We start from the raw sequence: 24,115 nt of genomic DNA on the forward strand, positions 1-24,115 counted from the left end.
AATTAAAACCTTCTTCACGAAATCCTCCGGCCAACATCCCTCCTCATAGATCCTGCGTCGTAGTTCGAAAAAGATCTTCTTACTATCCTCCCCTAGAATCTTCAGAAGCTCACACGGAATATTGCCCACGCCTACTGCTTTCCTAGACTTCATATCACGAAGTGCTCTCTCTGTTTCCGAATATAATATCCCCGGCACAAGATTATCCTCCTCCGCTGCACTTTCCTCCTCTAAAGTAAATCTCTCCGGCCTGTTTCTTCCGTCATACAGATCCTCCACGTATTCCGTCCATCTACTCTGTACCTCTTCTCGCTCGATTAGAATCCTCCCATTTTTAGCCTTAATTTCAGGCATGGCTTTTTCTCTTTTGCTGCCTGATATCGACTTAACTTTGGCGTACAATGCACCTACTTCTCCATCCTTCTGGTACTTTTCCATTTCCTCACGCTGTCTTTTCCACCAAGCCTCCTTTGCCCTCATAGTTTCACGTCGTAATCGATTATTTAGTTCCTTATACATTCTTTTGCCCTGCTGCGTGTCCACGTTCTTACACTTCCTACTCTCCTCCACTTCTTTTACCATTGCCACCGTAATCCAAGGCTTCTTTATCCTCCTACTGTCAACGCCTGAGGTTGAAATCCGCGTCCCTATTTATTTTATTATTTGCGATTCAAATTTCGATGGCCTCTTTTTTTGACCCCTGCATTAAAAACAATCATACCATCAAGTTCAATGAAACAAAATCATCTGCAAAGCAAAGGGAGATTGGAACCGTCTTACAAAAGAGGCCATCGAAATACGAATCGCAAATAATAAAATGAATAGGGACGCGAGTTTCAACCCCAGCAAATCGTGGAACCCCATGATAAAAAGAATGAGTAAGATGAGAGGAGGAAAGAAACCTAAAAAACTGACCAATTACAGACGACTTGACCTCCCCAACGGTGTATATAAGCCCGGCAATAACCAGGTCCATCATTCGCCCTGAAGACGATGGCAGAGAAGGCCATTGAAACGTTGGCAGCAATGTCCATCCTTACCCGGCTAATTTCCCGTGAAGATTTTATCAATGACAAAATCTCTGTTTATTCGGTGAACATATTCCAGCCAAAACGAGCCGTGATAACATAAAAACTCATTGTCCACCGGCCTTCACCTTTTGTGGAGCTTTTGCTTTAAGCTTATTGTGTTTTTTTTATTGGAGCTGGGCGCTGGGCGTCAATACGGGACTCGTCTTCATAAGGTAGGATTTTTCTGAGCGAGAAAAAACGTGCAGTTTTGGCCCAAATTATTTTTTCACGTACTATATAATTTACTTAATCGGAAGGGAAAAAACCTGGGGTAGTTATTTGAAGAGTAAGTTTCCTTATGATCATGTTCTAGAGCGCACTATCTTGAAGCATAATCTTCGTTGTTCTGCAGCTAAAACAACTTATTATGTACTTCGTTACGGGATCACAAAACGCACGATTTATTAAAGTGGTTTTCCGCTATCATTTTTACCGTTCTAATTCCTCTCATTACTTAGTACGTCATTCCCCCCCGAAAGTCAAAGCAATACAAAAGTATATTGAAGCGCACCTGTAAACAAAGCATTCCGTCGTCTGCGACTTGCAAAACAAATCATATGGTAAGAAACGGTCGGAAATATCGTTAGAATCGAAATACATTATCGATAGTCGCACCAGTGCGCATCATTTCCGCGCAGAAAATTTGCCGAAATCATTCACCGTGTATAGCGGTACCGGCAAATGAATTTCATTCGAATTATAATTCATGTGATGAGAAGCATCCTAAAATTAAATATTACGATATGATGGAATTATCTCGAGTAGTGTTTTCCGGAGGTAAACTTAAGTGTCCCATTCTAGTCTCCGGGCGGGGACTAACCGAGAGGATGCATCGGTCAAATGTAATAAAATGTTAACGATAGGAACATTTGATCGATTTGCATCTGCGGTGGGGGCTAAAGGAACCTCACATGCGAGAATGCGTGAATGCGAGACAGCAAAATAGCCCCTGTTCTAAGCTCGTTCATGCATTCGCGCAATTCCACGCCATTTTAGAACTTAATGCAGCTCTAACCAGCGCAATTCCGTGCCCCGTGTAAAACGGCCTTAATGGTGACCACGGCTTAACGTTCGACGGACTTCGAGTTGCCCTCAGCAAAGCACTCAAGTAGGGATCGGCTAGTTGTTGAAAGGCCTCCTCCACCGCTGAGATTTGAACCGCGGCCCACGGGGTGGGAAACTAACGCTATAGTCATCACACCAGCCCGAACCCCTCCGTTCCATTCAGGGAGAAAAAGTTCTCTGGTGTAGCATGAGAAGAAATCCCTGTAGCAAGTCCAGTTATCGTGTGATTCAGGTAAGGGCGTTTTCTTGCATTCTACGTTTCTTCCTGTAAATCATTTACGCGAGAGCATCCTTTGATTTGCGCAAGTTGAGGTGTGGCATATAGGGATGCCAACTTACAAAAAATATTTGAGGGGGCCCAAAGCGGGGATCTTACCCCGGGAAATTTTATAAGTAGTGAGTTTTAAGTTTTTGAAGCATTTTAGAAGAGTCATATGATCAACATTAGAATCATGACTACTCGAATCCCGATATCTGGGCACTCCGGGGAAAATCAACAAGCCTGACACATTTTTTCCTCACACCCTTAACGAATTTTTGAGGGGGCTCGGGCCCCCCTCAGGCCCCGTGGAGTCGGCGCCACTGGTGGCGTGATTTACGCTTCAGTCAAGTGTTCGATTGCTGCATGGCATGCCGATTCTTTAATATGTATATTGTATTCACTTTCAGGTCCAGCCTTATACTATCCGGAAGTGGCTTTGCACAACGCTGTCCTGAGGAGATCGTATTGCGTACGGTTGGATTCAAGATGCTCCCGCTTTCCAGACGATGAAGACGACACTCCTGTTCCGGGACAATATCAGGTGAGTTTTTTCTTTTACCTTTGTTACTAACATAAGAAAGCTAAATGTGACGTTTGATTTTTTCTCAACGGACTCACACGTTTTGAGTCTTGCGGAAGGCCATGATTGTCGACCTAATGTTCAAAGTTGATGATTTTTGAAAGTTCTGTTAACTTACTATCGTTTTCAAAAGTATGTAGACACCCATGAGCTCCACTCAACTGATGTGGTCGGGTCGGTAAAAACTTGGAAGGTTGGCACATGAGGTAGCCTGCATTCCCCACCCGTAAGCTACCAAGAGCCGACGAGGACGGACGCGGGGGCGATCGGGATAGCGGGACAGGAGTCAAACTACAGGCTCAAATGCCATAGCGGATAGAATGCACTGAGGAAACTCACGTCCACGCACAGGTTGGGCCGTCGGAGTGTTTTTAAGTGGAGCTCAAGGGTGTCTATATACTTTTGAAAACGATAGTACGTGCTGTTGTTAATACGTCAATGCTGAAATATTAATATCGAATGCGTTGAACTGAATAAAACAATTCATCATTTTTTACAGCTTCCACTGAAATTGAACTGAAAAAAATCTCCTCCTCATAACCTTCCGGCCCCCACCCCCTCCAACGCTTCCGCCTGATAAGGTCGATTATTGGATGATCCCGATCATATCACTGTTTTACTTGTAGCGATGGTTTTATTACATCATTGCATCATAAATTTCTTTTCAATATTTGTAACCCTCACTAATGAGAGGTATCAGATTTTTATGCAATGTATAAATACGAGGGTCATCCAGAAAGTAAGTTACGTTTTTCTTTTTTAAATCGAGTTTTTATTGAAAAAAATTCAAACTTGCAGGAAATGTTTTTGACAATATGCATTATTTTTCCACATAATCTTCAGAGACCTCAATACACTTCGTATACCGAGAAATCAGCTTTGAAATCCCCTCCTCATGGAAACTTCCCGCCACCACCTTGGTCCAGTTGGTGATTGCTTCTTTCACTTCATCGTCACTTGAGAAACGTTCTCCAGCTAATCCCTCCTTCATTTTGGTGAACAGATGAAAGTCTGAAGGGGCCAAGTCGGGACTGTAAGGTGGATGGGTCAGAACATCCCAACCGAACTGATCCAAAAGTTCCGTAGTGGATCGAGCGACGTGAGGCCTTGCGTTGTCGTGGAGAAGGCACACACCAGAGGTCAGCATTCCTCTTCTCTTGTTTTGGATTGCCCAACGAAGCTTCTTCAGAGTCTTACAATACCACGAGGCGTTAATTGTTTCTCCTTGAGGCAAGAAATCAATCAGGAGGATCCCTTTTTGGTCCCAGAAAACAGAGGCCATGATCTTCCTGGTGGACTTGAAAACTTTGAATTTTTTCGCACTTGGGGAGGTGGTGTGTTTCCACTGCATGGATTGTCTTTTGTTCTCTGGGGTATAGTGCGACACCCAGGTTTCATCTCCAGTGACTATGGACTTGAGAAAAGGATCCCCTTCCATTCTGTAGCGGCCCAAAAATTCACGAGCTGCAGCCACTCGTTGTGACTTGTGTTCGGGCGTCAGCACTCTCAGAACCCGTCGGGCGCAAACTTTTCGAAAATCGAGTTTTTCCGAGACAATCTCATGAATGATGGATCGTGAGATCTCAGGGAAACACTCATGGAGTTCGTCCACAGTGGAACGGCGATCTTCGCGTACAGCACTGTGGACTTTTGCCACAAGTTCGTCCGTGACTACTGAGGGTCTGCCTCTTCCACTTTCGGCCTCAAGTGAATGTCTTCCCACCTTAAATTCACGAACCCATCTCCTCACCATTGATTCACTCATTACACCCTCCCCATACACAGAAACAAGCTGTTGATGAATTTCAACCGATTTTAAACCACGGTCATGAAGAAATTGAATCACTCCGCGCACAACAACTCGAGACGGAACAGGCACCGAGGTGGCGGGACGCGACGTCGAGGACTCCATTTCAACGAGTTACTGTGACTCTGTTTTCAAGGCTACTGAGCCTATCTCCCTCTCATTCTATTCAGAAGATTCCCCTCTTTTTTACAATGTAGCCACATTTGTCAAAAAGTGCCTCTAGCGATCTACACACCAAAACGTAACTTACTTTCTGGATGGCCTCGTAGATACATGTTTGGGGTTTCTGTTTTACATTTTTGTGATACAAATGATACATTTTTGGGGTTTCTGTTTTCAATTGTTGAGTTAGAAATGAAACATTTTTGGGTTTCTGTTTTATCCCCTTATTGTCTCTGCGCAGCCACCTCGAGAGCTTCGTTTATACTGAATAGGAGGATGTCAGTTGGTTGACTATTTAGTGCCTTAACACTTTGCGTGCCATGGACGTAATAATACGTCCTGTTAATCTATCTGAAGATTGCCATGGACGTTATATTACGTCTTTCTATTTAATTGGCTTTGTATGCGTGAAACCGTAATATTTCGCCCGTGGAACTTTTCCAGTTTACTGCTTAGTGGTTCTGTCATTTCAAAAATCAACTGCTCGATGGAAAAAGAGTTCACTTTATGTCTTAAGGACGAAAATTCCTCTGTAGCTGCCGGCACCCTTATCTTAGCCCACTTTGTGTGAAAATTCTTTGGAGGAAAGAACCGTTCGTTGAGGGTGCAGTGACCCTTTTTGAAATCCGAAATTTTGAGTGCTTTGCTTGGAACGATGATTTTTTTTAACGATTTCCTTGGTTTAAAGAGTTCAAATTGAGCGTAATAAAAAATTAATATGCATTTTATGGCTGAACATCATTTGTTGCAACTTTTTTTTTTTTCGAAAACAGTAGGTTTTTATTGTTAAGTTATATATTCAAAATTTAGCAATAAATTTTATTAAACTCATTCATTAACAAGAGAAAAGTTCATTTTTATTGGAATGCACATCGTTATAAATCTAGTTTTGATACTAATGTGTTAAAAAATGTACGAATTTAGCAAAATGGCTGGATTTTTCAGTAGGGCTTTTTGAACTAGTGACCGGCACTTAGAGTGTTTAATTAAAAGCGTGGATGAGGGAGACAAAGGGGTTCTTAGAATAGCCGTTATTGTAAACTAAAGGGAGAATAGAAAGTGATAATTCTCTTTGTACTTTCTATTTTAATACTTTAATGCTCACCGTGATTTTGAAAATAGTATGTTATTATGAAAATGAAAACTGTTGAATTAAAACCAGATTCCCTTGAGAAAGCGACCAGCATCGGTCGGGAAACGTTGGGGCCACCCAAAATCTGACGCGGCGACATAGCCCAAAAGTTTTAATTCAACATGACGAGCACCCGCGAAAGTTTTAACGAAAAATAAACTGTTATTATTAAGATACAAAATATAACAAAAGGGCATTCATTTTACATCCCATGAAATTCTGAGGATCAGAGAAGGGTGGGAGGTAAGGCAAAGAGAAATCCTTGTTTGAAAGAATAGCTGGCGGAAGGCAAAGGTCAAAGGAAGGTTAATTCATGAACGAGGACAACCATGGCTTCGATATAAAGAACAAATACGTTTTACAGCCGATCAAAATCAGGAGAGGCGGGTGACCATTTAATAAAGAATCATTAATTTTCTCTGCGTAACATTTTAAGATCAAATTTTCTGTCTTTTCTTGTAATTAACAACGACATAGTGATGCTGACGTCATGATTGGGAATAAGGTATGAGTCTTGATTGAATAAAGTGAATATCGCGGTTTCAATAAGTCAAGCCCCAAATTTCAAACATTGCTGAGGAAATTAAAATACATGGCAGTCGTGGGACTACCGTTGGAAGTGAAAACATTTTATTTAAAAAATTTTGGACGTTGATTGATGTTAAAAAATGTACAAGAAGCCTATGCTACTAACTGGATTAGGAATATAAACTCAATAAAGCCAAGTTACTCGCCCAAATTCAAGAAATTATTTTTTATAACTATTGTTATGGACAAAATCGACAAACTATTGTCAACACTAAACGCAGCAATCCTTTCTGCTTCAGAATATATTTCCATGCATGAGAAACGAGCAAAATCAAAACTTTTTCTCTCTTTATTTCCCTCTCCTTCGTTAACAGCTAAACGGTGACGATTTTGAGGTCACGGTCTCGCGAGTCCAGAGTTTTTTGTAATCTGCAAAGAAATGCCTAACGCGCTAGAAGAAGTTTTCACTTCAAAAATGTTTCTCCACGTGTTTCCCTTTTATACATTTCTACGGTATATTTCACTATTGTAAACACTTCACATTTAAAAATTAATTTTATGGCACAACATTCGAATAAGCTACTCAAATTGACGTATGAAAAGGAATTGAGTTATTTTGTACTAACCTTCGCTATTCTTGTATAGAGTGCATTCTCCTGCACGAGTATGGACTGGTGACAGTGACGGTGATGCGAGTCTAATGGTTTGTACCCCTCAACAAGTACTGTGTATATAGCGAGTATACTGTGTACGTACAGAATATACATAATTATACGTATATGTAGTAGCGGTGACGGTGTTGCGAGTCCAATGTCTTTTACCATAGAGTAAGTATATATTACTCTATGCTTTTACCCATCTACATAGGTGCTCAACGCGCCATAATAAGTTTTCATTTAAAAAATGGAGGGGTTACATGGGTCTGTGTGATTCCATATACAAATATTTCATGCAAAATATTCCATCTTATATTAACGTAGGTATTTCATCTTCAACGAGGAAAATGTTTTCTTTCGTTGAAAACCATAGTGAATAAAATGAGGTCTCGAATGTATTGTTTTTTATAAATACATTATAAACGCTTAAGCTCGTTCGTTGATTACGTTTTTTTCAAAGAAATAACTTTTTCGTTAATGCTTGAGTTTCATAGTCGCGAATTATTTCAATTTTTTTGCGGAATTAATACGGTTATTTTATTCTCCCAGCACTTGAGAACGAGCCTCTCATCGCTACAATCCGCATTGCTGGTAAGAGATGACGGCGCTGGAGTTTCCGCTGCGATTGTTTCACGATGTATTGCCTCTTCTGCGGAGTAACCCGAACGGGGAGTGTAAAAAAGTGGAAACTTCGCAGACTGCTATCTCTGCGATCCGTGTATGATTTTACGAGTGCTGGGGAACGAATTGGGAAATGGGAATAAAATGAGACGACTGGAAAAGGAGAAAAAATGAAGGAGGCTGGGCGTAGGGCAGTAAAATAGTCGCTGTATATCCCAAATGAAATGCTGTCCTCTCGTCCGCCTTTCTTCCTGCGTTCTCACGACGACCACCTCCTAAGGATGGGTCCTTTACTTTTTTAACGGTCATTTCGTTCTTTCAATGGAATCGTTCTTCAAAACGAACGGCTCTTAGGAGTCACTCCTTTGGTTTACTCTTTTCAGATTTTGTTTCATTAATACCGCTGACTTCATAAAATTTCGACCTCCATTCATTCGTGCAATTGCAATCCTGAGGATCCTAAATTGCAGCACTTCATTTATATCTTTCCCAAGCCCTTTATTTAACTTCCTTGACGTTCTAAGTCCTTTTCTCTTATTCTAAATGCTAAATAAATCAATACCCTGGCATGTTCGGTTGTGTTTTATGAATTGCCCAAGTTGAACCTCTAGGCGGCGTCACTAAACTTTCTGTTTTCGTTGTTCTTTTGTTTTTACTACGCGGACGGGAGGGTAAATTTTTGACTTCGTGAGTCTTCCTCCGAGCGTGGTGCAGAATACGTCGAAACGCCACAGTTGAAACGGAGTCATCCGAGACCGCTTGCGGCATGAGTGGCCCACGTTTGGTGAGTGTCAATCGCCCCCGAGGCTCAACTTTGTGTCGTAGCTCAATCCATTTTTGATAATAGTTATTTCCATAGTTCAAAATCGTTTCAGTCTACCTTACACATATCAACTTCACGTTCGGAAGTGATCAAAGTGTATGGCGGGGTCGGGTGGTAGGGCATACAGCCCTGCAAAACGGCTTCTGAAGCCAGGCACGGTTGGTCGGCCCATTTCCCGTGGCACATTTTCAACGGAGAAACGGTCGAGGAGTCCGCGCGCAAATAATCGGATGCCTGCGGCCGACTACGGCTTCGCTAGGCACAATGATGAATCGTCGTCTACAGTCGCATTCGCCCGAGATATCGTGGATCTCCGTACGCTCCTACTATACATATTTCCAGGAGCCAAGCAAATTTGTTTGGTAACGCCCAAGCAGCTGCCGAGTCGCCCGAAGCCGTTCATGGTCGGCGGCGGTTGACCGTGGTCTAGTATTTAGTGTATCATTAAATACCCACACGGAAAATAGATACCTATAGGTATCTATACATTGTCTGTTTTCATCTATGAATAGATATATGTCTAATAGATGCCTATCAGACATCTATTGGATATATCTCTCTCTGTTAGACATTTATTAGATTCACAGGTGACGAGGGGCGGTTTTGGATGCATCTCCGAAAGTGTCTTTTAAAACGTGATTCATGAGTTGTGGAAGCGATTTGACATTTGATTAAGGGACAAATTTTTGGTCCCTTACTTGAGCGATGGCGGAATTGAAAACTTTTGCGACGCGTCGAACGATGCCTGGCGACAGTGGCGAAGTCAGGAATTTCGTTCGGGGGGCTCCAAAACCAGGGGGGATTTTTTTGAAAAATCGGGCTCTAAGTAATGGGTTTTAAGGGATAGATATGGAAATGTCAACGAAGTCAATTCTACTGCAAGGAATTCGTCCTTTCCCTCGAAAGAGTCAAAAAGCTTCATCGAGAAAAATTTACTTATACATCGCACTTGGTATCTCATGAAAATTGATCGTTCTGTAGCTTCTATATTCGAAAGTTTGCTGAAAAAAGATCACTCCCGTACCATCACCATAAAACTCCCTAGATGTTTCGGGCTGGCTACAGTGCTGCCATCTATGAGAATAATTTCTCGTCAGCGACAATATAGACGACAGATGAAGCTTTAAGTGTCCAGTCCTGATTATTCTAAGGGTGCCTTCACAGTTCGGTGTTGCGTTGACGCCGCGGCTAGCGAGCCAATCAGAGCCCGTCTTTGAGAATTGATGACGTCACGTCTCCAGCTCGCTTAGATTACAATCACTGAGGAGCATAGATTAGCATGAAACATACCCGTCAATGGTATCATAAGCTAAATACAGCGTGAGAGCTCCTTGTTGGTGACTACGGTCGTTTAAATTCCAATTGATATCTAATAAGATGATATGCTCCCAGGCATAGACCTTGAATATATCTATATTCAAGGTCTATGATCCCAGGCCGATTTTTAGGAGCTGACGCTTTTTGCCTTTCATTTGTTTTCGCAACGCAGAGCTGTGAAGGCACCCTAAGTCCGTGGCCTTGAGGCGAGTGAGCGGTAGATTCGACAGCCATAATCGGTTAACCAGAGGCTCGAATATTTGCGTTCGATTCCACCGCCAGCCGAGAGAAAGGCTGGGAAGCGGTTTTGAAACCAGCCGTTGAAATAAAATAAAAACGATTGCGCGTTGGAGGTATTTGAAGACTAAGTGAGTCCCTCCAACTACCCTCTTTATTTATCCCAAGCACTTATCTCTTGCACTTCCTCGGTGGACTTTTCCTGCAATTTTTTCCTCCATTATGTTCAGTCACTCTTCCAGATGACCGTGCTAATCAGGTTCTTCTTTAATAGCTTTGCGTGAAACAGGTGACTGTGTCCGTAATCACGCGCATGGGTGCAAAGTTATATACAGCAAGGATAAAGTTCGCCTTGAAAAAATCATTTTCCTTTGCCGGGAATGGAACTGGGATCTCGCGATTGCCGGTTGGGTATGTTATCAGTTACACTACAAAGTCATCTTCTTCCATCCAAGGCCTTTTCGAGGTGAAGTTGATCCTTGGAGTTTATTTGCGCATGACTGCGTAGAAGTCACTTGTTCCATACTGTACTCTGAAATACGTCCGTCGTGGAATGGCGAAAGAGTAGAGTTAATTTCTATAACAGTGGCATAGTGAGCAAGAACTCTGTCTTCTTTGCCACAGTGTGGACTTCTGACGTCAACACCTTTTTAAAAAAATCCTGAGTCTGAGATTCGCCTCCTACATCTACATCATACCCTGCAAGCCCCCTAAAAGGCGTGTGGCAGGGGGTGTTAACACCAGCCGTTTACACTTAAAAAGGAAATGCTCATACAGAATTACGACTAGCATTTATTAAAGTCCTTTATTGTTCGGGGGAAAAACGAATTCCCATATCTATCCGTTCGGCAAAATATCTCTCTTAATTTATCACTTCTGTCGGACCTGGAAATATAGTGGGGCTGTAATATCATGTTCTCCGTATTGCTCTTAAATATATCCATTCTCAATTGCTCAAACAATCTAAGCCTGGCGCGCAGCCTCTGAGTCTCCAGCGGCTCCCAGCCTAATTAACTTTACATCTGGGTAACGCTGTCTGTACGCCCGTAGCAGTTTTTGACTAACCGCGCAGGCTTACTTTGTATTTTATTCAGTTTGCGGATTAAGTCTTTCTGTAACGGATCCCATACGCTCACTGCATATTCAAGGTGCGGTCGGACGAGTGTGAAATAGCACCTTTCCTTCACTTTCTCATCCGAAAATCTTCCCTCAATACGCTTGACGAATCCTAATTTCTTCAGGGCTATGCCGCAAATATTCCTTGTATGTGTTCCCCACTAGAGGTTCAAGGTTATCGTTACTCCTAGTTACTTCACTTCGTCTGTTGCCTTTATGTTAAAACCATCCACAGCATAAAGATGGTTAAAGGTGGACGAACTCCGCAAAAATGTATCGACATGCATTTGCTCAGATTAAGTTTGAGTCCCTACTCTTGGCTCCATAAATAAACGGTTTTTAAATCCGATGATAGAATTTCATAGTCAGAGTGATCACTAATTTCGCGATAGATGACAGCGTCCTCAGCAAATAAACGTAATTTAGGTACTGTTAATTCGGGAGTACGGGAGTTCTACGGAGAATGTGGCTTAGTGGTGCAATTGGTAGCATACCGGATCCGCAACAGGATGATCTGGGATCGAATCCCGGCTCAGTCAAATGATTTTTGACGATGATAAATATCCTTGGATTACCTCTTTCTCGGAAAGTGCTCGAAAGTTATTTTTTCTCCAATTATACCGTATGCCTCTTTGTTTCTCACCATACCATTTGTCTTATCTATTTGATCTTCTGCACTCGCTGCCCTCACTAGGTCTCGAAGGTCACCATTCTTTTCTGAACAACCTTACCAATGGTCCATTTATAGATCCGTAGGGTGATGCTGGTCTCTCTAATGTTTTCACATGCAGTTTCCTCGTCTCCAGTATCATGTTCTTGAAGCAGACTGGCAACCTCTATAATTACGATCTAGTTGTAATTGTTTCAGGGATAATTCAGCTGACCCTCAAAATAACTCCGCGAAGTTTTCCTGAAGTTGGGTGATTGAACGATTGCCTTTTTTGCTTTTGCAGGAGAGAGTGTGCGCTGGGCTTAGAGCGCTTGCATTGCTGAAAACAGATACATGTCAATGGAACAAAAAAAATATCGTCTAAGAAATTCGCTACATTTCTAAGTCCGAAAGAAGCTATACATATTGGGAGATATTTTGTCTAACGGATTTGATTTCCCCGAGTAAAAGAGGACTTTGATGAGTACTAGGTGTGGTCAGTCTCAGAAGTCACATGTGTATAACACACATCTCCTTTTCCAATCCTTCAATAATTTTTGTAGACGGCCTAACTGCCCTGACACCCCCCGCCACTCGTCTATTGCGGATTCATGTAGATGCCCCTGACGTGTTAGCCAGGATTCCACTTTGACCCGGCCCTGGACACGCAGCTTCATCAGAGGCTGCCCCTGTGCAGCCGGAGACACGGACGAGGTGATTTACGGAGAGGAAGGAGGCGGCATTAGCATCCGCCCTCGGCCGCAAGAGGGCGAAGCGATGCGCCCCCGCCAGGGGCGGATAACAGCGGGGCGGGCGTGCCGTGTCGCCCGCATTCATACACGGCCGTGAGTTATGCTCTCGGACATTCGGATGCAAAGCGGGCACCCGATACACGCCCTACACAGAGGGGAATAGGTCCACACACACACAAACACAGATTGAAACAGATCCCACCAAATCCCTCCTTGCAAGCTATACAGGAACAAGGAGGCTTCAGTCTTTATATCCACTGATGTAATACACGAAAGAAAGAGTTTCACAAAACACAGGAGTCATATTTGCTATGAGCTGTTCAACCGCTGAGTAAAATTAATTCCCCAAGGGCGTACGTCTTAGTGGTCAAATAAGTCAGAAATTTGTTAAAGGGAGAGGTTGGGAAAAACTTTTGGGAAAATAATACAAAGAGGTCATCAAATGTGAATAATATACCGTTCACAATGACAACTGTGTTACGCTCTCTATTCGCTCTTAGCAGTTTTTGACAATCGCAGCGCAGCTTTCCTTCGCATTTGCATCTAGCGAGACAAGACACTGGTCGCCAACTCGCGACTGGCTTCGGTCAGTATTCGGAAGAGACGGCTGGCAGTGTTGGTAATTTGCGCCGTGTGGGAAGGTTTCACCTATGTCAACAGCCTACCCCACCAGCCACCACAAGAGGCCTGTGAAAGGATGCGTGAGGACACCGGTGAGCATGAGTAATGTGACTGCACTAGAATAGTGTTGTGTAGTTTGACTAAACTAGACTAGTGTTCATTGAAGTCCACTTGACTAGACTAGACTAGTGTTTATTGAAACGCAACACTCACTTTATTCTTAAATAATTTGAAAACCACTAAGTCAAATTCACCCAATTTGTTGCAATGGCCTAGAATACAAATGTATCATTGTATTTGCCGAGAGATATAATCATTGAGTGCCTCAGATTTTACATAATATGCAAACTTAGAAGATAACCTAAAATAATGACTTACCTATAAATGAAAATTTCATAACCTAATGACTTACCTATAAATGAAAATGTCATTGTAAAAACAAAAGTTATTAAATTTCTTCCGTAGAAAAATTCATAGCATTTTAAAAAGCATTTAAGTACCTACGTTAAAAATATTAATTACTTATCAACAAAAAATACGGAGAAAAAAAATCGCAAAGTTTGCGTTCCGTTCTCGGAACATTGGGAATAAATGGGTTAATTGTAAAGGGGAAAACGAATTACGAATTGCCTGTCCAATGTCCATTCGGAGAAACATATCTCTTACTTTATCGCTTATGTCGGACATGGAACTACAATGCGCTTTTAAGGTAGCCTTCTCCATGTCTATATCAAAGATGTCCGTTCTCAATTTCTCAACCATTCGAAGCTTAGAACAAAAGTGCATATGGGAGCATAGAAGTTTTGGAATGGAAGGGTGGACAGAGTGGGGAAACTCGGCGTAAGAGTTTTCCTGTTGGTCTGTCAACGAAAGGCGCCCAGGATACCAACGTTCAACGTCCAAAGTTCCAACGAATAGAGTGCTATACTTTATAGCAAAAATCATCCTCCACAACGCACTTTACCAACGCACCAACAGGGAAATATAGGGAAACGAGCGTGCTGCGCCCGCTCCCAGCGGACTTCCCCCGCTCTTTTCAATGCAGGTCCACAGAGGGATAGGCGCTTAAAATGTAAAAAAAAAGGCAGAGTCTTATGTACAAATTTAATTAGAACGTTCATGTGCAAATTGAGGTCAGAGGACCTCTTTAAACACAACATTGGAAGTAATTACACTATCCTCTGTTAAACGCACATGATGACTCATACTTACGTATCAACAGGAGATTTGAATGTGGAATCAGCCGCATTTTGATAAAAGTTGTTTAAAGAATGCGAGATATTGTTGCAAATGAACAAATGTATCGGTTTGCGCGCCGTTAACATCATGAATATTTACCGTTTTTTAAATTATTTAAAAAACCAATTTTAGGAAACAATAGCAATATTTAGGAAGTAAGATATGCCGTCGCATGTTCTCTGATAAATTCTGTGCATATTGGTACCTCATTTCTAGAGTCTGGTTGCGTTTGACGATGGCATACAAAAGCTGGTCCCAAGATACGATATATGCCTCAATATTAATGGGAATTATGTAGAAAAGTAGAGTAAAGTATGACCTTTCAAGTGAATAAATTATTTTTGAAAAAAATTTACTTGTTTTTTTTTATATCAAAACGGTACTTACTTTAAAAACACGCCTCGTATAATCTTCCAATCGAAATTCCATTTTATATATCCGTTATTTTTTCTTTTCGACCGCGATAAGAGCAAACATTTTCAGATGAATGGCATCATTTATATATTAGTGGAATATGCATGGAGAAGCATATGATATTTCTTTACGTGTTGGCTCAAATTCAGCACGACCGAAGGAGTGTAGTCTTATAAATGAAGGCAATGAAGAGTACGGAAAAATATGACGATCCTCGGATCGTAAACGTAACGACAAATAAGTCGAATATCTTGGCATGAGTCGTTGAGATCTGGAGGGTGGAAGTGGCGATAAGCTGAGGCTGAATTTATAGCCTTCGACCAATTCGCCGGAAAGGGAAAGGAGGAATCACAAACAAAAGGAGCCATTTTGGCTCTTATTGTCTCTCGGCGGAAAATAGTCCTTAAATGCGAAGTAAGATTGCCATTGGCGGATTGTCGGTGGGAGTGGCGTTTCTATGGAGGGGGTAGATAGCGTGTGGGATAGCGTAGGAATGACGGGGATGGAGGCATCCGTTTGGTCCGTCTTAAATGTTCAAGGGGAGGGAGTCAATTTTCCCGTGGCGACGATCGGGCTGCAATGGAGGGAGGGTGGGGAGATAGCTGGTCTGCGATGTAAGGCTGGGAGCTAATATTTGGAAAAAGAATGCGAAGGAAAAATAGGCGGGTAAACGATAGTGGAGTAATAGGGTGGTTTCCTATTATTTTTTATTGCCTAAATCGAAAGATTATTACTCCTGGAGTACGTATTTCACGCTTTCAGTTTCTTAAATGACGATATATATTTTTAGCGATTAAATATAAAGTGAACATTTTCAATTGCGCGAAAACGCGATGGCTAAGTATGAATGCTGGGAAAACGCCATGTGACGTCATTCTGGTTCCCGCTGCCGTCGTGTGAGGTGACCTTGGGGTGAGGCTTTGAGCGCTGATACGATGCAGGCTGCTAGCAGGTAGCGCTTCGCTTAATTATGGATTATTAATACGATATCAAACGAAGAAAACTTTCCGACCATAGGCAGTTTTAATAATTGATTATTAAGAGACGTTTCCCTGAGCTCCTTGCCTCATGTATGCATTGGTAATCTCAGACGATGTAAAACTCCTATCTATTCGTATAGAAACTAGGTCCCTGTGACGTCACGTGGAGTGGCATCGCATGGGCGCCAATCTGGCCTTTTTCAAATGAGGATAAAATTGACCATTGGCATTCGTCTAAACTGGGATTTGTAAAACCAAATAAGTTGTATATTATGAATAGACTAATGGTGGGGAACGCATCGCAATCAATGCCTTTCGTTTTCTTTGATGATGGAAACTACCCTATTGTGGAGGATAGTCTCTCAATTAAGAGTACTGAGTCATGCTGAGCTGCTAATCTAATAATAGGAGGGCCATATGAAAAGTATGGTCTCCACTCCACACTTTAGGATGCAGGACTACGCAAAATCTAATTACCCTGTTGTGTTTATTGGTCTATCACCCTTTCCGTCGCATAAACATTTCCTCGTTATCAAGATAATTATCGGCGCAGCATCCATTCGCGATTGGCGTCCCGATTGGTGTTGCCGCTACGTGTGAACTGCGGTCGGTAATTAAATTTCTGCCTGCGGAAATGGTTGCTCCGATTTATATTAATCACCAATTGGAAGAAGTGTGTAATCCAAAGTGCATATACTTAAAAAATGTTCGGAAGTGGTGCATAAAATTTACTGTTTGTCGCCTCAACTTCCATGACGAGCGGTGGAATTCTCAAAATCAGCGGGAAAGATTATGGTTGTCTTCTAGGGCAGAAAACGTGTCCTGCTTGTCGATTTAATGCCCAAGGATACAAAAATCAACCACACGAGGCTCTGTGAGGCCCAAAAAAAACTTCGAAGGGCTATCCAGAACAAAAGCTGCGTCAGCTTGACAAAAGGCGTTCGACTGCACCAAGACAAGGCGTGATGTCCACAAGGGACAAGGATGTGGCACACAAAACAACGTCACTCATCGAACTATTGGAAGGAGATTTGTGACCCCTTACAGTCCAGATATCACTTTCTGTGATTACCATCTCTTTCCAGCCCTAAAAACGATTTTGAATGACGAAATTTCGCGAACGACGACATTCGAGAAGCAGTCATTTCATACCTACGGGAAGTGGCGGGAAGCTGGTTCGAGGAGGGATTGCTTGAGTTTAACTCACGGATGCGGAAAATAATCGAGTGAAAAGGCGACAGCATAGAAAAATAACTGAATGCTCTAGGTCCCTAACAATGTAATATGCATTGGCAAAAAATCTCAGCAACTATGTGAAAAAACTATGTAAAAAATTTGGAGCCCTTACTTTTCATATGGCCCTCGTAGTATACCGGGTCTAGCCACGGTGATAACTTACGGAGTCACCAGCAATGCACAAATTGTACGAAAAATCCACAGGGTTCAAACCAGGGTTCTGTCGATTTCCGGTCGAGTGTTTTAGCCAGTTGAGCTACCAAGGCTTCATTCTCCTCTGTTGAAGTTTGAGGTCTATAACGGACAAGATGGTATGGACTGCTGCAGCAAAAAGATACAGTAAGCAGTCCAAATAGTTCGCACAGCGCCACAGCCGGTGGCCCGAACTTTGAAAACACAGAAAACACACGCTCTTGACTAATTAAATTATACCGGGACTAGCCACAGTGACGAAGTGAAAAAACGGAAGATTCGGGTTCAAACCCCAGTCAAGGCGAATGCTTTTTGAAGTGAAAACTTCTTATGTCGCGTTAAGCAATTTTGTAGATGAGTAAAAGACATTGAACTAACGTCACCGTCACCGTCAACGCTACTGCATATATGGATAATTGTGTGTATTCTGTATATACACAGCATGCTCTATCTATATCTACGCTATATACACAGTACTTGTGGAGGGGTACAAACCTTTAGATTCGCACCACCGCCACCGTTACTACATGGGACACACTAGGACGGAGAAGAAAAATAAATAGGCTTTGCGCACTCTTCCTCACTTTTAAGGGGGAAAAGGCATTGGGGGAACTACGGAAGAAGATTGAATACCCCAGCTACATTGGTAGGAATGATCACCAATACAAGATGAAATGCCGGCCACAAAGGACTAACGTAAAGAAATTCTCGTACCTCAACAGGACGATTACGGAATGGAATAGACTCCCTGCAGAACTGTTTAAGCCCTACCCTAACAACGTAAGGATTTTCAAGGAGAGATGTAAAGGATTTATATTGGAAAATTAATATGATTTCATTTTAAATATTCACTATCTAGTTTCATTTTGGTGATGTATTTTTCATTTACAACATTTTTTTCCTATTTTGTATAAACTGTTACCACCAGGCAAATAGCCAACTTGTAACTTGTACAATATAATAATATATGTACAAGAGTGTATCTTCTATATATACACAGTATACTCGCTATATACCTACACAGTGCTAGTGGAGGGGTACTAACCATTAGACTTGCATCACCGTCACTAGTCCATACTCGTGCAGGAGAGTGTACTCGATGCAAGAATAGCGATTGTTAGTACGATATAACTCAATTTATTTTAATACGTTCAATTTGAGTGGCTTATTTCATGAAACACTTCATTAGAAATTATTCCTTACATTCAAAAATGCTCAGCTTATTTCAAGTTTTCACTTCTGTCAGCACTACCGGAGTGCAGCTTTTTTTCTCTCTGTAGATTTTTCGCCCAAATTGCTGATCTGATGGTCTATCCCCGTGCTTCGGATACCAAACTGCATTGCTGCTTACGGAAATGTTTTCATATTAAAGGCTTCCTTGACATTATTTCTGAGTGATTTATTCCTCACGCTGTTCCTAAAATGTTTTTTTTTGCGGTAAGTGTGAAGTTCGAATTGTTTCTCTGCCGTTTCTGTTTTAAGATTTTACTTTAAAATATTTTTTTCAGGGTTTCCTCGCGCTGAAGTACGTCATACAATGCTAATTTACAATTTTCAAATAAGTTCCATATAGGGCTGTGTTGGATTAATTTTCATCCTTCTCTTTTTTATTTTTACTCTTACATTGAACCCCATTCACACGCGGTCAAGATTACATCTACATCTACATAATACTCTGCGAGCCACCTTTAGGGTGTTTGGCAGGGGGTGACAAATCAAAAACATTCAGCATCCAAGAGGACCGCCACATGCAAACCGCACGGTCATAGAAATATTACGCACACTAGCAAAATATACCTGCTTATTCATAAAAAATTGCTAATGGTTAGTAATTCCTAGAGCAAATACATGCAAGGTTAGAACTGTGAGAAAACATGCAATGAGTGATCCTAGCGAGCGACGCCATTAATCCTTTCAATTGAGACAACGTTGCTATCCTTAATAGTACGAGGGAAGAATGACAAATTAAATCTCTCTGTTTTGCAGTCTATTTATTTTATTTTATTCTCATGATCGCGTCTACTATAGTACGATGGTAAACGAAGGTTATGTTTCACGTCGTCTGAGAAAATATCTTCTTCAAATTTCCTAAGTAAGTCAAGCCTATACTTCGATCTACGCTCCTGTAAAGATTCCCATCCTAACTCGTGTAACATACTGGAAACGCTGCACTTTTTGTCGTAACAACTCATCAGAAATCTGGCCGCCCTGCGCTGTACTCGATTGATTTCAGCTATCAGTCCTAAATTACGTAGTTGGTCACCTTAAATTACATCTCGATCAGTTCATTTGCAGAATTTTGAGAATCACTCTACGCCTCTCCTTCTTTTGTAAACCGCTGGTGTCCTAACACCCCACGCCACACGGCTGTGCTGTTGAGACGGCTTCTGGGGTTGTATGTAGATATATAGGAAGCTTCTCTCATTTGATGTTATCGTCTTGCCTTCCCCATGTTTGCCTGTCCTTCGGTGTTTTCATTTTTTTCAAACCATTCCATGTGCTCTCTTCATAAATTGCGAGGAACGGGATTTTTGATGACAGCGAAGGCATTCGCTACTTCCGAAGTTTCCTCGTGAAAGATATGACTCGCAAACTTTTACTGCGCCATTTTCGGTCCCCTTGATTGGGGAATGGAGTGCGTTTCGCTTTCTACTCGGGGCGTCTTCTTCCGGGAGGGAGGGTGGGGTCGATCTTGATGGTCGTCCCGAGAACTTGCCACTCTATCAGGGTCTCCGCGATGTCTGCCGATAAGGACCCCTCCCCTCCGCTCCCCCGCCCCCGTCTCCACTTGGGAATGCTTCTAGAGCGTGCGGAGCAGCGCGCTTCTCAAGATGCTGGGAGGTTGAAATGGAGCAATGAAGTTTGTACTTTAACGTCTGTCAACTATTATGGTGATTGAAAATTAAAGAGACCCGTAATTCTCTCAATCCGTCACCTACTTATCGAGCTATTTTCGGCGAATAGTCGACGGCCTTAAACTCCTTAGTATATGAGTTGATGACGTCACGAGCTCATGAATAGCGTCTAAACACGTCTCGGATACTTCACGGTTTCGTGTGTGGATGGAACTCGTATGATTTATTGCTCTTTGTGACATTGCTAAGATTTACGAAAAATGCAATATTTTGATTATTTTCGAGCATTTTTAAAACTCAATTCTATCTGCAAGTAACATCTCTCACATTTGTATTTTTCTATTGTGTGAGAAAAGAGAGGAGAAAAAGATATGTTGCGGAACAAAGTCCAATTAAAAACTTCGAGGGAACCCTTAAGCACTCCTAGAGTCCTTTTCTATCCACCACCCCTTACTTTTGGATGATTCAGTTCTCGGCGGGGCGTCTCGATTCCCCCCCGTGCGGTTGCCAGCTGATTCATGGCGGCTCGGGCCATCCCAATGCTTTACTCCCATCCACAGTTGATTGCTCTCCTAGGGACCACTCAGCCAAGAGAATCTCAATTCTTCTCCTCATTCCATCCACCGCAAGTTGCTCCAACTTTTTTTTCCTCCCCAGCAATATGGCCTTCCAGTTCATGTCCCTTACCTCTCGTTCAATCCAACTCTAGTCCCTCTTCTATTTCCACTAATTTTGCTTGCTCTAAGTTCCTACTGCTCTTTAATTGGTTCCTATGATAAAATACAAAGGAAGGCTGCGCGTTTCGTCAAAAACTGCTACGAGCGCAGAGACAGTGTTACCCAGATGTTAAGCGAATTAGGCTGGGAGCCGCTGGAGACTCGGTGGCTGCGGGCTAGGCTTAGATTGCTTGAACAATTGAGAATGGATATCTTTAATAGCGACACAGAGAACATAGTATTAGAGCCACACTATATTTCCAGGTCCGATAGAAGCGATAAATTAAGAGAGACGTTTTGCCGAACGGATAGATATGGGAATTGGTTTTTCCCCCGAACCATAGAGGACTTTAATAAACGCTAGTCCCAACTTCGTTAGGGCACTTCATTTTTTTAGCTGTAAACGGATGGTGTCCTAACACCCCCTACCACACGCCTTTTAGGCGGCTTGCGGGGTATTATGTAGATGTAGATAAGATGCTTCAACCCGTGAAGTTCATTTGAGCAAAGGGTTTCAATGCTGTTAAACAGATTCCATATCACCATTTACCTGGGTATCTTAATGTCAACGAAAATTCGTTTGTGGTCACGTTACTGCTCGGAAAACGAAATGTTCTTATCGGCTCTTAACTATTTATTATCTTGTACAAAATTAGGTTTCGTAGTGATCTGTCGTCGATATTAACGAGTGTATTGACGCATCGTGTTCTGCGTGCATTTAACAATGTACGCCTTGCAAACCTTGTAGGTTTTGGTAAGTGCATGTTGAATTTTGTCAATTGAATGTCATATGGAGTATGGATTGGCTTTAACAACTTTCTCCCTTGCAATATTTAATCGATTTAGAGGTTTTACAGTACTCAATTTTCTTCGAGGAGTTGATATTTTTAACTTTTAGTATCTTGCTCCTCAAACATTTATCCTTACCTTAAGTTATATACCTTTTTAGGACTTATGGTCAGAAATTTCCGTAAAAAATTTTGGGCAATTCACCACCGGAGTATGAGGAAGAATAATTTATTTATCATTCAAAAATCCAGGAGTAGTTCCATAGAATCCAGGAGAAATTCCATAGCTGTTTCAGTATAGATTACAGTGGCGCCAACTCCATGGGGCCTAAGGGGGCCCGAGCCCCCCCAAAAATTCGTTATGGGGGAAGGAAAAGATATGTCAGGCTTGCCAATTTTCCCCGGAGTGTCGAGGTATCGAGAGTCGAGTTTTCATGGTTCTAATGTTGATCATATTACTCTTCTAAAATGCTTAAAAAACTTTAAAACTCATTATTTAAAAAATTTCCCGGGGCAAGACCCCAGTATGGGCCCCCCAATAATTTTTACAAGTCGGCAGCCCTGATAGATTATGTTTTGTTGAGTGATGTGCTGATACCGTTTTTTAAGTCTTCTGAAAGATGAATTGATTTGAGGTTATTTCCCAATGAATCCCAATAATTTTGAGGCCTCGTGTAAAATTTTTCATGTTTTAGTGCCACGCGGTATCTATTGACTGATGTGCTCAGTGTGGAGCCAAGATACCTGCGAGAGGGCTATTTATGGTTTTGATGGAAATATATTGTGATCCTGACGGAGATACCGTGCGATATTTCCGTTCCTTAATCATTTTTACGATTTTTCCAACCATGCACATTATTTATTGTTTCCGGCGATGGCCAGAGTGCTCTCATGAAAACATTGCAAGAGATTTTCTCGATGATGTCTCCTAGTGTCTCGTCATTTTCCTTCTGTGGCACATTCATGAGAAATCATCTTTTCCATATTCCTTTCCAACTACTCCAATCACCTCTTCTGTCAACTGATAAAGAGACGTATGGCGTCGGAATTCCAAAATAATTGGCATTAAAATAGCGTGAAAACTGGCATAAATCCAGTATTTTGTAAACTTTTTAAAATTGTGTTATTTTATCAATATATATTTTAGTGTGACCTTAGCCAATTTCTCTTCATGTAATTGAATCAGTTTTGCTGAATAAATGTTTAAAAATAATTGATTGACTTAAGTCTGATGATTTGAACTTCTTGATCATTTGAATTCTGAGAAAGTGTTATCGTTCGTTTTGATCTTCTTTGCATATTAATTACTTTTCTTTCACATTCTCGCCTAACGATAAATTTCATTTTACTGTCTATCGAGTTTTATCAACTTAGTGGCTTATATTATTGTTTCCAGATAACCTATGGATTGTATGTTCCATCGCTACAAATTTGGCATACCTCTTAGTTTTCCGTACACAAATCTCTGTTCGTGATTTCTTTCTCGAGCTATTTATCTTCTTTTTTTGGGCACTGGGTCTTCAAGTCAAAACAGCATTATAGCCTCATGAGGCAATTTTTGCCCTCGACTGTCGATGGCTAAAATTCATGGATGGAAATCAATGAAAATTATACTCATGAAACATTTAAACTATTTTTGACTCATTAAATTGTATTTTAAACTCACAATAGCATACTTCATGTTTGGGGGGTTACAGTGGATTTTTTCTTTTACATTTCGCTGTCCCGTTGTCCTCATGACATCTCTTCTAAGTACCGCGGGTATACAGCGATTCACACCTAAGTCTTGGTCGGCTAAGGTGTTGGTAAGTGTCAATTGACTTTTGCCAGCAGAATATTAAATGAAGTGGGTATGGATTGACTTTCTTTCACTCTTGCTGTCTTTAATTGAGGCTTTTCATTTTAAATTTTTATTGGAGGAGTTTATGTTTTGAACTTTGAGTATTTCAGAGATGAATTGAGATGGGGATATGAATTGCTTTGAATCGGTTGGTGTTATGCTGCCGTTTGGAGTGAACTTTCTCTTGTACTTTCCGGCATCCCTAAAGTGAATAAGGATGAAGTGGTTCCGAAGAAGAATTTCATTTTGGTCATTTGACATGGATTCATCTTATACATCTATTTCACTCCCCAAGATAACGTTTTCATATGCTGTATGCTACGTTGCCGGGGAGGTTTGTCATTTAAAATACGCTCTGATAAACTTCAAATGTCCATGATTTTTTGAAAAACCTAGCAGAATTTTGATGATCATTATCTTAATCTACAGACAAAAACCCTTCAAGGCATATCTCCTC

At 41.5% G+C, this 24,115-nt stretch overlaps 1 protein-coding gene across 1 annotated transcript in view; it reads left to right on the forward strand.

The window, feature by feature from the left end:
* LOC124161498 (sperm-tail PG-rich repeat-containing protein 2-like) overlaps positions 1-24,115 on the forward strand; it is a 141,859-nt gene that overhangs the window by 98,848 nt on the left and 18,896 nt on the right. The window contains exon 10 of the mRNA XM_046537835.1: positions 2,805-2,938. Coding sequence (XP_046393791.1) covers positions 2,805-2,938 — 134 coding nt within the window. The remainder of the gene's footprint in view (positions 1-2,804; positions 2,939-24,115) is intronic.

Source organism: Ischnura elegans, chromosome 6, assembly GCF_921293095.1.
Source record: "Ischnura elegans chromosome 6, ioIscEleg1.1, whole genome shotgun sequence".
NCBI classification, from domain to species: Eukaryota; Metazoa; Arthropoda; class Insecta; order Odonata; family Coenagrionidae; genus Ischnura; species Ischnura elegans.